General features: G+C 43.4%; 1 protein-coding gene across 1 annotated transcript in view; it reads right to left on the bottom strand.

Annotated features, from left to right (window-relative positions):
• Positions 1-1,517: 1,517 nt before the first annotated feature.
• The window catches only part of DUSP16 (dual specificity phosphatase 16), a 39,217-nt gene continuing 25,061 nt past the window's right edge, over positions 1,518-15,673 (bottom strand). The window contains exons 4-6 of the mRNA XM_013947475.2: positions 10,441-10,600; positions 9,634-9,757; positions 1,518-5,734 (exon numbers count right to left, since the gene is read on the bottom strand). Coding sequence (XP_013802929.1) covers positions 4,558-5,734; positions 9,634-9,757; positions 10,441-10,600 — 1,461 coding nt within the window. The 3' untranslated portion in view covers positions 1,518-4,557. The remainder of the gene's footprint in view (positions 5,735-9,633; positions 9,758-10,440; positions 10,601-15,673) is intronic.

Below are 15,673 nucleotides of genomic sequence, written 5' to 3'. Positions count from 1 at the left end.
AGAAGTAGCTAGCAGCTGTGTGCATAGTTAGTAAAAACAGCTCATAAATTATCACATTTCTACTCTTTCTTACTCCCACCTTCCATTTCTCTTCCCTTCCCTCCCTCCCCTCAAAACTGCTACCTTGATGTGTGCTGGGGGAGAGTTACCCTCTTCTCAGTCCACTTCACTTTAGGCACTTAATTGTGACAGTTGTATTAAAAGCATGGTGACCTGAGGCCCCCTTCCCACTTAATGTCAGTTAATGAAATGAAAATTAAATGCTGATGAACAGTATGTGACAATTTCAGTAGCCACTTACCACTCCCCAGATGTTGACTGGAGATGATTTGGATGGTTTCTGTACAGAGCTGTCTACTGGCAGTGGCAAGAGACCATGGAGGGGCCAGTGTGGAAAGAACAGTGCGAGTCCTGCAAAACAGGCAAGGGGAGCAGGAAGAGCTAAGCCTAGGGTGGCAATAGGTGCTTAAAAAAAAAAAAAATCCACACCCTTAAAGGGAACAAGGATTTCATAGAAGAGCTGGTCTGACCTATTGAGAACTGGACTTAGGTGCAGGGTGAAAGAAGTTAGAGCAGCTGTGTTGTTAGAAGGTTGTTAAATGAATGTATTTTGGGGGGTAATAAGCTATTTAGGTCTGATACTGTACTTGGTTCTTGTTTTACTGTGCAATGGATGCAAGCTTTTTATTTTATAGCTAGCACTTCTTGGCTGTAGAAAGGAAGCTTGTTACTTGTGCAGTAGCAGACAGTACTGCCTCTTCTACAGCAGCTGGAGATTATACATTTCCCATTCTAGGTTAATGCTTTAAGATTCCCTTAAAATAGGGCTTCTATTGCTGCATCTGAGTTTGAAGATACCATTACACAAACCTGTAGGTCTAAGCTTTGCCATCCAAAGATCTAACCTCAGGATTTATTCTTTAACATATATTACATCTGTAAAAGCTATTCTCTGAAGAAGTAACTATGGGCATATCCCTCCCTCAGCATGAGGAAGTCATTCTGAGTGCTCCATACAGGCAACATCAGTCAAAACAAGTACCAGTGCAACTAAATGCTTGTTCAAATAAGTATGGGAGGCAAAACAGACATATGTTTCACCTCAGGTAAGTTAAGCAATTTGAAATACTTGCACAGCTGTCTTACAAGCCAGTTTATGCACTTGGGAACTGGAGGACTGCTACTTTATGAAACAGTACAGTTACATTCAATAGTACTAGAAACTGTAAAATGTTAATGCAAAAAAAGAAAAAGCCACTTCTATTCAAGGGGGCAGAAGGGGCAGGGGAGGTGGGAATAGGTGAGAGGCTGAAACTGTTACAGGTGCTGTAAGTCACTGCTGTTTGTGACCAGCAGTCCAACTAAGCTGCCTGTAAGCAGGCACACATCTGCAGAAGAAGGTAACATACCATAAGGATGAGCCACCTGCTAGTCCTGGCCTCTGGAAAGCAGGTCATACTGCAGCCAGGTAACATGTACTCCACAGCCAGAGGCAAACAGGCTCCTTTCCTCAGCTGTTCTATATAAACAGGTACCATGTCTGATTTTATTTCATCATAACATACAGGTAATGCTCAGGACCAACAAGATGAGGAACTCGCATCTCTCTGAACCATTTAACCAGCTTGCCATACACCAAAGAACATTATATTCATATTGAACATGTACATGTTTCTCCCCCTCCCCTCCTCCACTTTGCTTTCCAAATGTCTAAAAACTACTTCCAGCATTGTTCAGGTACAGGACACTAGTTCAGAAATGAAACAGGGTACCACCCTGCACAGGAATCTGGGCTTAAGGCTTCCTTCCGCAGGGCCCTGTCCCCTGGCATACCAAGCCTCCAGCTTCAATTCAGTCAGTGACTGCAGCATGTTGGAAATCATGAGGAACCCAAAGACCAGAATTCAGTTCCCCCAAAAGAGATTAAACAAAACCCAAACATACACATTTGTGTGTGTGTGTGTGTGTGTATATATATATAGAGAGAGAGAGAGAGCATGCAAGAGCGCAAAGGGGGAAGAACACACACATGAATGAGCACAAAACCCAGGAAGATTCTGTTTCTGCCTGTAGGGGTTTATTTATGTGTTTTCCCTCCATTAACCAATTTAAATCAAAGACAGACATGGGCTTTAACTGCAATCTGGCTGAGAGAGGAGCACTGCTAAATGGTTTACATGTGTATATACACACATACACAGTGTGTATATATGCTGAAAATGGTTGTAATGTAATCACTTTCACTTGGTATGTAAACACAAACAAGTAGCTATATGTTTAATGAATAGCTAAGACCTGACATGCTTTACAGTGTGGTGTCAACCTATCCCTTGTCCAGACTACCCTTTCTTCTGGCATTTCATACGCGTCACGAACACAGCCTCTGGGTTCAATTACTCCTGTTGCTGCCTCTCTCTGTGTCTCTTGCACTCTTTAGCATCAAGTTAATCAATGCTGTAGCTTTCAGTGCTATTTTAAGCAGTCCATCGTAGGAAATTGTCACATCCTAGCCACAAAACAAAAAAACAATGACAAAATCTTCTCCACTTTTCAATATAGTAAAACCTGAGATTTGAGTCACAAACTAGCTAAACTTACAGTAAAAAAAAAAAAAAAAAAAAAAAAGCTGCTGACCTTTCAGTGACCTCCACTGACAAATTTTCTTCTAAAAGCTGTTGGCCAGGGGTAAGTATGTTACATTTGATTTATAATTTTCAGCTGCCTGCACTGGAATTGGACAAAATGCTGAAGCCTATAGCCCCACCCCTCCATATGCATGGTGTGAAGGGTCCTGGGGAAGAGCTGGAGAACACACGCACAGCTTGTGCCTCTGGTACCACTCCTTGCTTACTGTAAACCTCTTAGAGTATTACACAGCAATTTGAGAAGCAGCAGCCAATATACTGCAAGAATCACAAGCTGGAGGGGAAGCAGCTGGTTCACTATCAAAAACAACACACAGAAAAGGTTGTGCCTAATCTCCTGTGAAACAACCCTGCTGGCAGATGCTCCGGCTTGGTGCAGACCAGAAAGGTGCGTGGGCCAGCAGTGGCGCAGCTTGCAGCGCCCACAGCCAAACCATGCAACAGCACCCAGGGGCACCGAGACTCCAGCTGGGGACAGAGGACAACAGCCTGAATGAAGTCCCTCTGGAGCCGTGAGTGCTGGATGTGAGCAGGCTGTCTCCCTGCAAACCCTGTTTCTTTCACACATTATGAGTGGGGGCTCCGGAGTCCCCCTTCTGTTTAATTATCCAACAAAAAAGAGACCTCTCTTTTTCAAATGAAGTCAGCAAACCTGATGATAGGGAGCATCCATCTAAGAGTCCCCACAGTTTGGGTGAAGATATTGAGGAGGAAAGAACAAAAAAAATCCCCACCCACTCTTTTAGGATGTGATTGGAATTGTGTATGAAGAGCAGTTCCTTAATGTTACTGCTCATCCCACCAAGCCCTACTATTCATTTCAGAAGAAGAAAAAAAATATGGGGGAAAAAAAAGCCTTCAAAATTCATCTATTGAATTGTCAATTGACAAAAAAAGGATTCCGCAGTATTTTGACCAACTACTTATCTCTTGCACATAGCCCTAGGTATTAACCACTCCATTACAGCTTAGAAGCCAAAATAGCTATCCCTCTCCCAGAAGCCAGCTTAATAACCCAATATCAAAAATACAAATCCTGCTTATTTTATGTTTAAAAAGTCTGGGGGAAATAATAGTCATAAGTCTGGTTCACTTGTCTTCTTTAAAAAAACTGCTGCTAAGCCAACTGAAACACTTGTGCGTAGACAGCTTAAAAAAAAAAATCAGATGTGGCTAGTTGTTACTTGTTCACATTGCTTATGAACTGACTACCAGCAACTGGCAGCCATAAAACCCTAAGTTTATTTTTTATATTTTTGAGGTACTGGTTTTTCTCTGAAGCAGCTCTCTAGCAAATCATCTAAAGCCTATCCATTAGAACAATAGTTACACCAGTATTTACATTTGTCTGAACTCTATTTTCAGACCAGCCTTGCTGTAACCAGTCCCTACTTCCTTTGGAACCACTCTGTCTCCCTTCTTACAGGAGAAAGGTCTCCCTCCAGAGGCTGGCTCAGTGTCAGGGCTAAGGTGCACCGGTGAGGACTTGGGGCATGGGGAGGGGAGAATCAAACTAGCTTTGATCAGTAGAAGCATGTCTCAGTGGAACCAGAGTAATGGTCTGATACCAAGACAGCTTCCCGTTTAAAACACTGAAAGGATGTGCAATCCTTTGCATATAATTGCTTCATCTGCCAGGGAAAACTTTTGAAATGCTCTGCCCTTCTCCAGGAAAGGAGAGGAGAAAAACCCAACAGTATGCTTGGTCTCCTCATGCAGATGCTCACTTGTCATTTCTTTGCTGTACTAATCTAGTCACTGCATTCACACTGAAACCCCGCATTTCCCTCCCCCGCCAACACACACACTTTTGTATACAGTTTGTTCTTTTCAGATTTACAGGGAACTCAAACACTGGGGGAGTAGCCTGGAGGGGGAAGCAATTCTGGTACAGTCACACAAGTCTGCTACTTCAAGACACTTCAATGATTTCCATGCTGCCTGAAAAGCTTGACTGACTGCCTACTTTCCCCAGTTCCTCTCTGGATCTGTTGTCTGACATGATGCTCTCCCCAAACTCCATCTGGCAGCTTCTGCGCTTAAACTGTTTTTCAAAAGAGCTTTCCTCATGCCAGCTCCGCCTGGAGTCACCTCGATCACCCTGTTTTGGCCTCCTGCGGACAGCACAGGCTTGGTCGCAGCCTGTGGGCAGCTGACTGCAGCTGTAGGCAGAGTAAGCCGCATTGTTCCCATAGATGGCAGAGGCAGAGTAGAAGTGCGAGGACTCAGCTGCAAAATACCAGCTGTTGGTAAGGGACGTGGCAGATGTTTGAGGAGCCAAGATGTCCGAGTGCCAACCTTTAAGGCCCAGCCCAGCCGCAGACTTTGCCAGATGTTGCTGACTAGTGGAGAGACCAAACAGGAAGTTTGTTCGGTAGTTGTCTTCCACGCTCCCGCTCCGGTGGAGGGGGTACAACAGTGACCGCTGTGCGGTGGTGCTACTGCTGGCTCTCCCCAGGTGTTGCCGCTTGCTCTGGCTATCCAGTTGCCAGGGGCTCTGGGGCTTCTTGGGAGGGTTTGCTTCATCTTTATCAGGGCTGGTTTCTGGGGTCTGCTCTGAGACCTCCTGGACAGGGGAGAACTGACACAACTTGCTACCACCATCTAAAGCAGTTGCATGTTTGTAGTACTCCAGAGTGTCTTCGGAGGAGGCAAAGCCCTGAACGGATGCAGTCACACAGTTGCTACTTGCCGAGTAGGATACAGATTTGATATCCAAAGAAAAGGAACGCTTCAGCCGGTTGCTGTCTTCTACCTTATCTAGGGACACGTGAAGTCTGTTTATGCCCTGTACCAGCAGGCTGTCTTCCAAAGACGGCAAGCATGTGCCTGGCACGCTTCCGGAGTCCGTTGACTTCTGCTCCACAATCTCGGAGGTAGAGGTAATGCAGAGCTGATTGGTGGGGAGGCTGCTCTGCCCACCTTCTGAGACCAGAACATGCTCACTGCTTTTTTCCAAATGCAAAAGTTTCAGCTTACTAATATGTCCAGGCTGACCACTCGGGTTCTTAATCTTTCTCTCAAAGTCCAAAAGCTGGCCCAGAAAGTTGAAGTTAGGAGAAATGGTCGGCCTTTTTTCTTTCACAAATCTGGGAAGAGTGGAAAAACAAAACAAGAATTACTTTAAGAACTTGCTGCTCAGATCTGAGATAACATTCACAATAAGCACTCTAGGCTTAATGGCCTAATTTTAACTTGTCAAGATATTTGAATTCAGATTCAGCCAAGCACAGGTAACTTACAGATGGGGGGGGAAAAAAAGGCAGCTTTTAAGCAGGATGATGCTGGGTGCTCTCAATTATCTTTACAGTTTACTTAAAAGTGGTTAAAACAGGGAAAAAATGCTCTTTTTACTCCTTTGATGTCTACAATGAGGTTCAAGGGAATCATTTTCCTTGTTTTACTTTATCAGTGTATCCCTGCTACCTTAGTTTGACCAGATTTAGGAGCACCTCAAGTTCCTTATGAACAGCATCAGAGCTCTAGCCAAGGGCCTGAACCCTCCAGTACCACAGAAAACAGACTACTTTCCCCACCATGCAAAGGGGAGAAAATCCATATTCCTTTCACCCTTCTCTTTCATGCTGTTATTGTTGAAGTTAGTGCTTCCTATCCTGTTAGGCAGATGGCTCTGGTATATGCTGACCTTGAACAGCAAATGCCAGTATCTGTTGTATTCTGGTATCATCACTGATAATGATTATAAACAAAAAACAAAACAAAAACAAAACACCTACACAGAGAGGAGCAAGAGCTGCTCTAAGTTAGTTCTCTCCAGCTCTGGATGTGTTTAAGCCAAATAAGTAAAAAAAGTCAACATATTTTTCAGTCTCATAGGAAGCAGCCTGATACGCATTCATCTGTCAAACTAAGCACGGGCTTGCATACTCTGTTGAATAGGGATGAAATGCAATTCATGCCTGAAGTGTTTTTCTGAACCTGGACTCTAAATGCATGAGAGAATTAAGTATTGGAAGTCATGTCATAAACTTCGAAGTTAAATAAAAAGGCATCTTTTCTACCTGTCTGATTTGCAACACGGCTAAACAAGTACTCTGCTCTTTGTGGGCTGTAAAAAGAAAAAGAAAAGAAAAAAAAAAAAAGCTGCCATGTCACTTCAAAATTCAAATCCCAAATCCATCCTTTCTTTTTTATTCCTGGAATTATAGAGGTACCAGATGACAAGAGAGTATTAACAAGGGAAAAGATCTGGAAGAACTAAATCTAATACAAACACACACAGAATGGATTGCTTGGAGAATTAAATATTTTTAAAAGCAGAAAATCTCTCTGGGGATGTGTACAAAAGCTAAGCATGTAGTCATTAAAAATAGCATGAGAAAAATTCCTATGTGTACTTGTCCGTATAGTATATACCAATAGAAATGCAAGCAAGCACATGAAAGAATCAGACAAAATATGCATTTTTTTCATTTTCAAACAATTTCAAGGATGCTTAGCTTTTTGAACACAGCGCGAGCTACTCTTTTCTGCTAATTCCCTGAATAGTAGAAATAGTCAAGCTGATATTATGAACTGGAAGATCTCACGGCACAGAACACCACCAGAAACTTCCCAATATACAAATGAAGGCATGGAAAAGGTTGAAGGAACAGGCTTTTGGAGAGGCTACCAGAACACAGGTCAGAAATAGCAGTGCAACCAGAAGGATCTTGCTTTATAGAACTACTACAGTAACAAGTGCAACTAGCTTTGACAGGAAAAGAATGAACAAAGATTGTATCAATTTGTGTGACTGAATTGCTTATGCTGGAATGAAGGCCCCCAAATTCAGTGTTAAAAGACTGAACTAAAGAATCTCTCTTGAAACTTAATATTTTTCTCCATTTGCCAACCTTTTCCTCTTCCTATTGCCAAATACAGGACATTCCCAAATTAAAACTAACCTGGGGGGGGGGGGGGAGGGTTTCCAGAAAGTCTCCAGATCCTCCTGACAAGTTTTAAAGCTTTGCACAACCTTTTTTATTTTAAGACATGCAGTCTTTTTGTAATTGGAGAGCATGCGTAACATTTAATTTTCATGTTTGTTTCCTTTGCGTGGTCAACTTTACAAAAGGAACAGAAGATAAAGCAATGTACTTCCTTAGACCTTTCACTTCAAGTAACGTTTAGTGTCGCCTTTCTATTTTTGTAATAAATACAGTGTCAGACAAACACTTTATCTAATGCCTTTCATTAGCTCAGAAAAAATATTTTTCTTTCAAGCTTTGCCAACAAAAGATCCCGAACCAACGAGTGAGGTTTGATACAGACCGCTTTCACCATAAACTGTATCAAAGGAAACACAGCAAAATATAATCTGAATTTCACAAGAGTTGTTCGATACCTACAATGCAAAGAAAAGAGCCCAAGGATGATTAATACTTCACACTCAATTCAGGTTTGGTTAAGAAACAAACCAGAATTTAATGCAAAGATGTAATGCAAAAATTCAGAAGAAGCACTTATTGTATATCAATGACAACTGCTTTTAACCCAATGAGATGTTCACTTAAACGTGGGTCTTTTAGAAGTGTTCAGTACTTCACAGCTCTAGTCCCCAGACAACTGCAGCCTGAAATCAGATGGTCTGTTCAGTGAATCAGGCTAATCCACTGCACATTATTCATCCATATCCATTAATTCATCTATATTGTCTATACAGTCATTTCCTGTATAACTGTGAGTTTTCATCTGTGCCTCTTATTTCAGCCTGTGTCACCATACCTGTTGAAATTACCGGACAAAACTGTGAGCAAGTACTAGTAATATACTGTAGATGATGTCTAAAGGCAATGAGAGATGTTTGCAGTTCAGGTATTTCTTACACACACTTTTTCTACCCATATGTAATTATTTTCATTCATCAACTTAAAATAAAGTGTCCCATAAGACAGATTATCCAGTGCCCTTTGTCCTGTCATAATGAGCATTTTACAGACAGCAGTAGCAGGCAGCACAGTTTTGGAAGGTATTCCTCTCCATCTGCTCCAGGGCAACTGTTCAAATTACTTCTGAACTATGCATATTATAGAGATACATCAGCCACACCAATTAGCCTATAAATCCCAGCAAGAGGATAGCCAACATTTACAGTGCAATATGGGAACTAAAAGCAGTTTGTTAAGGGAAATACAGAAGTCACAGTAAATTGCAGTCAAGTTACCTGGAACGTACCAAAGTGTTTACAATCCAACCACAGAAACAGCGTGATTTGAAAGGTTAAAAAGTTGTTGTTGTTTTGTTTTTGCATAAAAATTCCTGATGCCATAAACAGCTGATACCTCCAAATACTCTTTCCAAGACTTTTTGGTTTAGTTTACTGCCAACAAAGAAGCTTTTTTAATTCCTAGACAACATTTCACTAGAAGGCACTTCTTTGAGAGCGTTACCAGCTACCAAGTTGAAGTTGATAGATCCTGTCTAGCATTTGTTGTAAGCCTGATTATAAATATTCTCAGTTCTTTCTTCACCCTCCTCCATTCCTTTCTCTCTTGGGCTTGCAAGATATTCTTGTGTGCTATATATATAGATACATAGATGTATAAATAGATATATACACACATATACACACACACATTTGTATATATACGTATACGTGCATGTATACATGTGTTATACACACACACACATATATATACACACATATACACACACACACACACATTTATAAGTATATGTGTATATATTTTATGTATTTTTTAAAGCAATTACTGCAGTTTAAATTCCATATACTTGCCTACCCAGAGCAAAGACCAGCATCAGCATTCTGCAGGTGGGGAATTAGTATTAGGTGTGTGATGTCTGCATACAACCACTAATTTGTTTATGGAGGAAGCCTATGTTTAAAGCAAGGCTGCCTGGAAGCCAATGGACTACAGGATAAAATAATGTGTCTGCTTCTTCCCTTGATCATATCATTCACTTTAAAAGCAAGCTGACAGGCACAAGAATTAATGGGTTGGGAGAATGGAAATTTTGTCCTTACCTGTAAGCTTCATCTAAGGACATATCCATTCTCTTCATGATATATGCAATAGCAATTGTGGCAGAGCGAGATATTCCAGCCAAACAGTGCACTAACACACATCCATTCGATGCTTTTGCTTTTTCTGCATAGCAAAGGAGTTGTCAAGTGTCAATCTCAGTAGCATTATAGCATGATGAAGAGTTTGCAAAAAACCACTGTTTTTAAAATTGTTAAAACTTCCACATTAACTGCTTATTGCGGATCTCATGGAACCTTTAAACAAAAGACACTTATTTTCTCTTTCACCAAACTTAATAAAGAAGCATGTGACTACACATAGGAAACACACTGCAGTTACAGCATACTGCACCTACTTTGACATGAACATAAGCAACCATACATAGAAATCTGGGAAAGGCGATTGTTCCATCGTGAATTCTTGCTTTTACTTGCATATAAAATTAGAAACAACTTAGCCAGTTCATCCATTTGGTTACTGCACAAAGCTAAGGACAGGATTTGTGTATACTTAATTTTCTAATGCAGTCTATGCAGGAGTGTCAGATATCTCCCCAGGCTGCCAGAAAGCACAGTTGGGCTCTTAAAAAGTGTCTTTATTCCATAAGTGCTGGATCACACAGTGACAGAATCTTCCTGTTATTTTGCTTCTGTGCTTTTAAAGTGATGGTGATCATATACTTAGACCCTTATGGTATTTTCATACCACCCAAAAAGCATTCAGGGCTCCTCCAGCTAAAACAGGAGACAAACACATTAAAGAAATTAGAAACTGTTAGAGAGAGACAATCTAATGTTTCCTCTTACCTATAAAATCCACTGATTTATCCAACCAAGGCAAAATTTTCTCACAAAAGCTGTCATTCACAGGCACTCTCAGGAAATGGGACTCCGGAATAAAATCAGGCTTTGGACAAGTATTGCTGGCATTTAGTACATAGCCAATATCATTTTGCTGCATCAGCTCCTATGGAGGAGATAAAGGTTAAGACTAGAGAAGTCAAATGACACCTTGACACATTACAAGAAACCATGAATGAAAAACCCATGATAAAGCTAAAAACTAAACTGGAATTCATATTTCCACCGCTCTAGCTGCTTTAAAGGCATTCTTTTTTTGAAAAAGATTACTCCTAAGCTTTTGATTCTTCAGACAACTTTTAATGAGATATCCAAAGTGTCCAAATAACATACAGATTGCGGAGCCCATAAAAACAAAGCTAACAAAGAAGAGAAGTAATGGTAGAATACCTTCTGTGACTATGAATCATCATTTCCAAGAGAGGCTGTTTGTTTTTTTTTCTACCTTGGTTTAAATCCTTACCTAGCAAGGTGACAATATACCCAACCACCTCCCACAGGTAGGTTGCTGACCTGAATAACATGTGTTTTCTGGATCTCATATCTAAGGTTGAGGTTACCTCATCCCAGATATGAGTGAAAAATCTGAAACGCAACTGATTCTCCTGCACTGCCAATGCAACAAGAAAAACATCTAGTGCAGGTGGGTGAAGTTAGTTAAAATAAACAAAATAAGTGGTGCAGTCAGTATTCTCTCCACCTCTCTCTTTTGAGTATATGAGTCCATGGCCAGGCCAGGGAGAAGACTCCTGTTCCCATCACATAGTCACCTCTTAAGGTATCTGGAACTTTCTTGTTTCTAGGACAACGTGAAAAGCTCACTCAAAATATTGAGGGAAATAGCTGAAAAGGGCTGAAGACCTTGAATTAGACTATTTTTACACAGCACTGAGTAATAACTGCAGTTTTATCAGAATTCTGCTTTGTGATACAAGATTTAGTTGTCTACATTTCAGTTTTCAGTCTTTAGTCCTTCTGCTTCTCAGAGATTGTTACAGGAACAAGCAAAGAGACTGAGCTATGACAGTCAACTGGGCCTTTTAAATACTTAAGGCATTAAAATATTTTTCATGATTGCAAATAAAAAAGACAGTGCTTTACTCCAGCATCCCATACTCTGTGTATAACAAAAGAAGCAAGTATCTGATGCAGTAGGCACTTTATTGCTAAACCATGTGAAATGAGAACTAGAGACTGCTCTACCAAAAACATCCAGTCTCCTGTTAGCAAGCATCCTGCCACAGAAAAGCAATTAAGCAAGTCAGAGTAACACTGATCAAACAACTGTTCCATTTCATATATGATCTGGCACGCAGCACCACTCCTGGACAGTAGTTTTGGCTAGATTTCTATGCAAATTTATGTCAGAAACTAAACTGAAACATAAAAAACAAAACCAAAGAGATTCTGATTTTAATCCTTTCACCTCTATAGCAAGTTTATCAAAAAGAAAAGTTACATCAATCCACAGGGAGCAGTAGCAAGAATCAATTCTTACACTGTAGGTTTCAACTGGAGGTCTACCAGTACAAAAATATACTAATGAAGTCATATGGTCAATTCTTCCCCATATTTATTTTTCCTGTAAGCATAAAGATGTTTTGGGGAGGACAAACTGGAATGTGACTATAAGAGTCAGAACTCTGCTCTTGTTCAAATCAGAGCAGTTTAAATGAGTGTTTCCTAAGTACACAGGTACACCGCATGTATGTTATGGTGTGTATGTAAAAGTAATGAATACACATACACTTCAATATAAACTGAAATCTACCCCATATTCACTTGCAGAGGGCAGTGCATAAACTCCAGCCTTACTGTACTCACTTCTCAGCAGCAGTGCAAACAGGGAATTTGCATGAAATTTGCTTGCAAGCTGAATTTGCTCCAAACAACAAAACTGAACATCACCTTTATGAGCTTCTCCAAACTTTCATCCAAAATCACAGAATCGCTGAGGTTGGAAGGGACCTCTGGAGATCACCTAGTCCAACCTCCTTGCTCAAGCAGGGTCACCTAGAGCACGTTGCACAGGATCGCATCCAGGCAGGTTTTGAATATCTCCAGAGAAGGAGACTCCACAACCTCTCTGGGCAACCTATTCCAGTGCTCTGTCACCCACACAGTGAAAAAGTATTTCCTCATGTTCAGATGGAATTGTCTGTGTTTCAGTTTGTGCCCGTTGCCTCGCGTCCTGTCACTCGGCACCACTGAAAAGAGCCTGGTCCCATCCTCTTGACACCCTCCCTTCAGATATTTGTACACGTTGATAAGATCTCCTCTCAGCCTTCTCTTCTCCAAGCTAAACAGGCCCAGCTCTCTCAGTCTTTCCTCATAAGAGAGATGTTCCAGTCCCCTAATCATCTTTATAGCCCTTCGCTGGACTCACTCCAGTAGTGCCACATCCCTCTTGTACTGGGGAGCCCAGAACTAGACACACTACTCCAGATGTGGCCTCACCAGGGCTGAGTAGAGGGGGGGGATTGCATCCCTCGACCTGCTGGCAACACTCTTCCTGATGCACCCCTCCAGGAGACCATTGGCCTTCTTGGCCACAAGGGCACATTGCTGCCTCATGCTTAACTTGGTGTCCACCAGCACTCCCAGCTCCTTCTCCGCAGAGCTGCTTTCCAGCAGGTCAACCCCCAACCTGTCCTGGTGCATGGGGTTATTCCTCCCCAGGTGCAGGACCCTGCACTTGCCTTTGTTGAACTTCAGGAGGTTCCTCTCCGCCCACCTCTCCAGCCTGTCCAGGTCTCTCTGAATGGCAGCACAGCCCTCTGGGGTATCAGCCACTCCTCCCAGTTTTGTATCATCAGCAAACTTGCTGAGGGTGCACTCTGTGCCTTCATCCAGGTCATTGATGAAGAAGTTGAACAAGACTGGACCCAGGACTGACCCCTGGGGGACACCGCTAGCTACAGGCCTCCAACTAGACTCTGTGCCACTGATCACAACTCTCTGAGCTCTGCCATTCAGCCAGTTCTCAATCCACCTCACTGTCCACTCGTCTAACCCACGCTTCCTGAGCTCACCTATGAGGATGTTATGGGAGACAGTGTCAAAAGCCTTCCTGAAGTCTAGGTAGACAACATCCACTGCTCTCCCCTCATCTACCCAGCCAGTCATTCCAGCATAGAAGGCTATCAGACTGGTTAGGCATGATTTCCCCTTGGTGAAGCCATGCTGACTACTCCTGATCACCTTCTTGTCCTCCACATGCTTGGAGATAGCCTCCAGGATGAGCTGCTCCATCACCTTTCCAGGGATGGAGGTGAGGCTGACTGGCCTGTAGTTCCCTGGGTCCTCCTTCTTGCCCTTTTTGAAGACTGGGGTGACGCTGGCTTTCTTCCAGTCTTCAGGCACCTCTCCTGTCCTCCATGACCTTTCAAAGATGATGGAGAGTGGCTTAGCAATGACATCCGCCAGCTCCCTCAGCACTCGTGGGTGAATCCCATCGGGGCCCATGGATTTGTGGGTGTCAAGTTTGCTTAAATGATCTCTAACCCACTCCTCCTCCACCAAGGGAAAGTCTTCCTTCCTCCAGACTTTCTCTCTTGCCTCCAGGGTCTGGGGTTCCTGAGGGCTGGCCTGAGCAGGAAAGACTGAAGCAAAGAAGGCATTCAGTAACTCTGCCTTCTCTGCATCCTTCGTCACCAGGGCACCCACCCCATTCAGCAAAGGGCCCACATTTTCCCTAGTCTTCCTCTTGCTACTGATGTATTTGAAGAAGCCCTTCTTGCTGTCCTTGACATCTCTTGCCAGATTTAATTCCAAACGGGCCTTAGCCTTCCTCGTCGCATCCCTGCATACTCTGACAACGTTCCTATATTCCTCCCAAGTGGCCTGTCCCCCTTTCCACTTTCTGTATACTTCCTTCTTCTGGTTGAGTTTTGCCAGGGGCTCCTTGCTCATCCATGCAGGTCTCCTACCTCCTTTGCTTGACTTCCTACTCATGGGGATGCACCGCTCTTGAGCCTGGAGGAAGCGATGCTTGAATATTAACCAGCTCTCTTGGACCCCCCTTCCTTCTAGGGCCCTAACGCATGGGATTTCTCCAAGTAGGTCCCTGAAGAGGCCAAAGTTTGCTCTCCTGAAGTCCAGGGTTGCGATCCTACTTAGTGCCCTGCTGCCTCCTCGCAGGATACTGAACTCCACCAGTGGTCACTGCAGCCAAGGCTGCCCACGACCTTCACATCTTCCACTAGTCCTTCTTTGTTTGTTAGTACGAGGTCCAGCAGCACACCTCTCCTCCTTGGCTCCTCCACCACCTGTGTCAAGAAGTTGTCACCAATGCTCTGCAGGAACCTCCAGGACTGTTTGTGCCTAGCTGTGTTGTCTCTCCAGCAGATATCGGGGTGGTTGAAGTCCCCCATGAGAACCAGGGCCTGGGATCGTGAGGCTACTGCCAGCTGTCTGTAGAAGGCCTCATCAACTTCCTCTTCCTGATCAGGTGGCCTGTAGTAAACACCCACAACAGTGTCACCCATGCTAGCCTGCCCTTTAATCCTTACCCATAAGCTCTCGACTCGCTCTTCATCCACCCCTAGGCACAGCTCAATACATTCCAGTTGCTCTCTCACATAAAGAGCAACTCCACCACCTCGCTTTCCTGGCCTGTCTTTCCTAAAAAGCACGTAGCCATCCATGACAGCACTCCAGTCATGCGAGCTATCCCACCATGTCTCTGTAATGGCAATGAGATCATGGCCCTGCGACCGCACACAGATCTCTAGTTCTTCCTGTTTATTCTCCGTGCTGCATGCATTGGTGTACAGGCATTTCAGAGAGGTGATCGAGCATGCAGGTTTCCCAGGAGGGATACAAGAGGATCCTCCATAGGCACATCCCATGTGCACTTCCCTGGCTGCATTCACCTGCTGGAGGCATCCTGACTTGAGCTGTCTTTTGCCAGCTACCCTGGCACTATAACTCTCCCCTTCCCCCATCTTTCCTAGTTTAAAGCCCTCCTTACCAGGTTGGCCAACCTGTTGGCAAAGACCCGCGTGCCCCGCCTCGTGAGGTGGATCCCATCTCTCGCCATCAGTTGTCGATCTTCAAACAGGGTCCCATGGTCGTAGAAACCAAAACCCTGTTGACAACACCAGCGGCGCAGCCAGTCGTTAACCTGGAAAGTCCGTCTCCTCCTCCTCTCATCCATGCCCCTCACTGGCAGGATTGA

The sequence above is a fragment of the Apteryx mantelli genome, chromosome 1 (genome assembly GCF_036417845.1).
Source record: "Apteryx mantelli isolate bAptMan1 chromosome 1, bAptMan1.hap1, whole genome shotgun sequence".
NCBI lineage: Eukaryota > Metazoa > Chordata > Aves > Apterygiformes > Apterygidae > Apteryx > Apteryx mantelli.
This window is presented reverse-complemented; position numbering and strand designations above follow the sequence as displayed.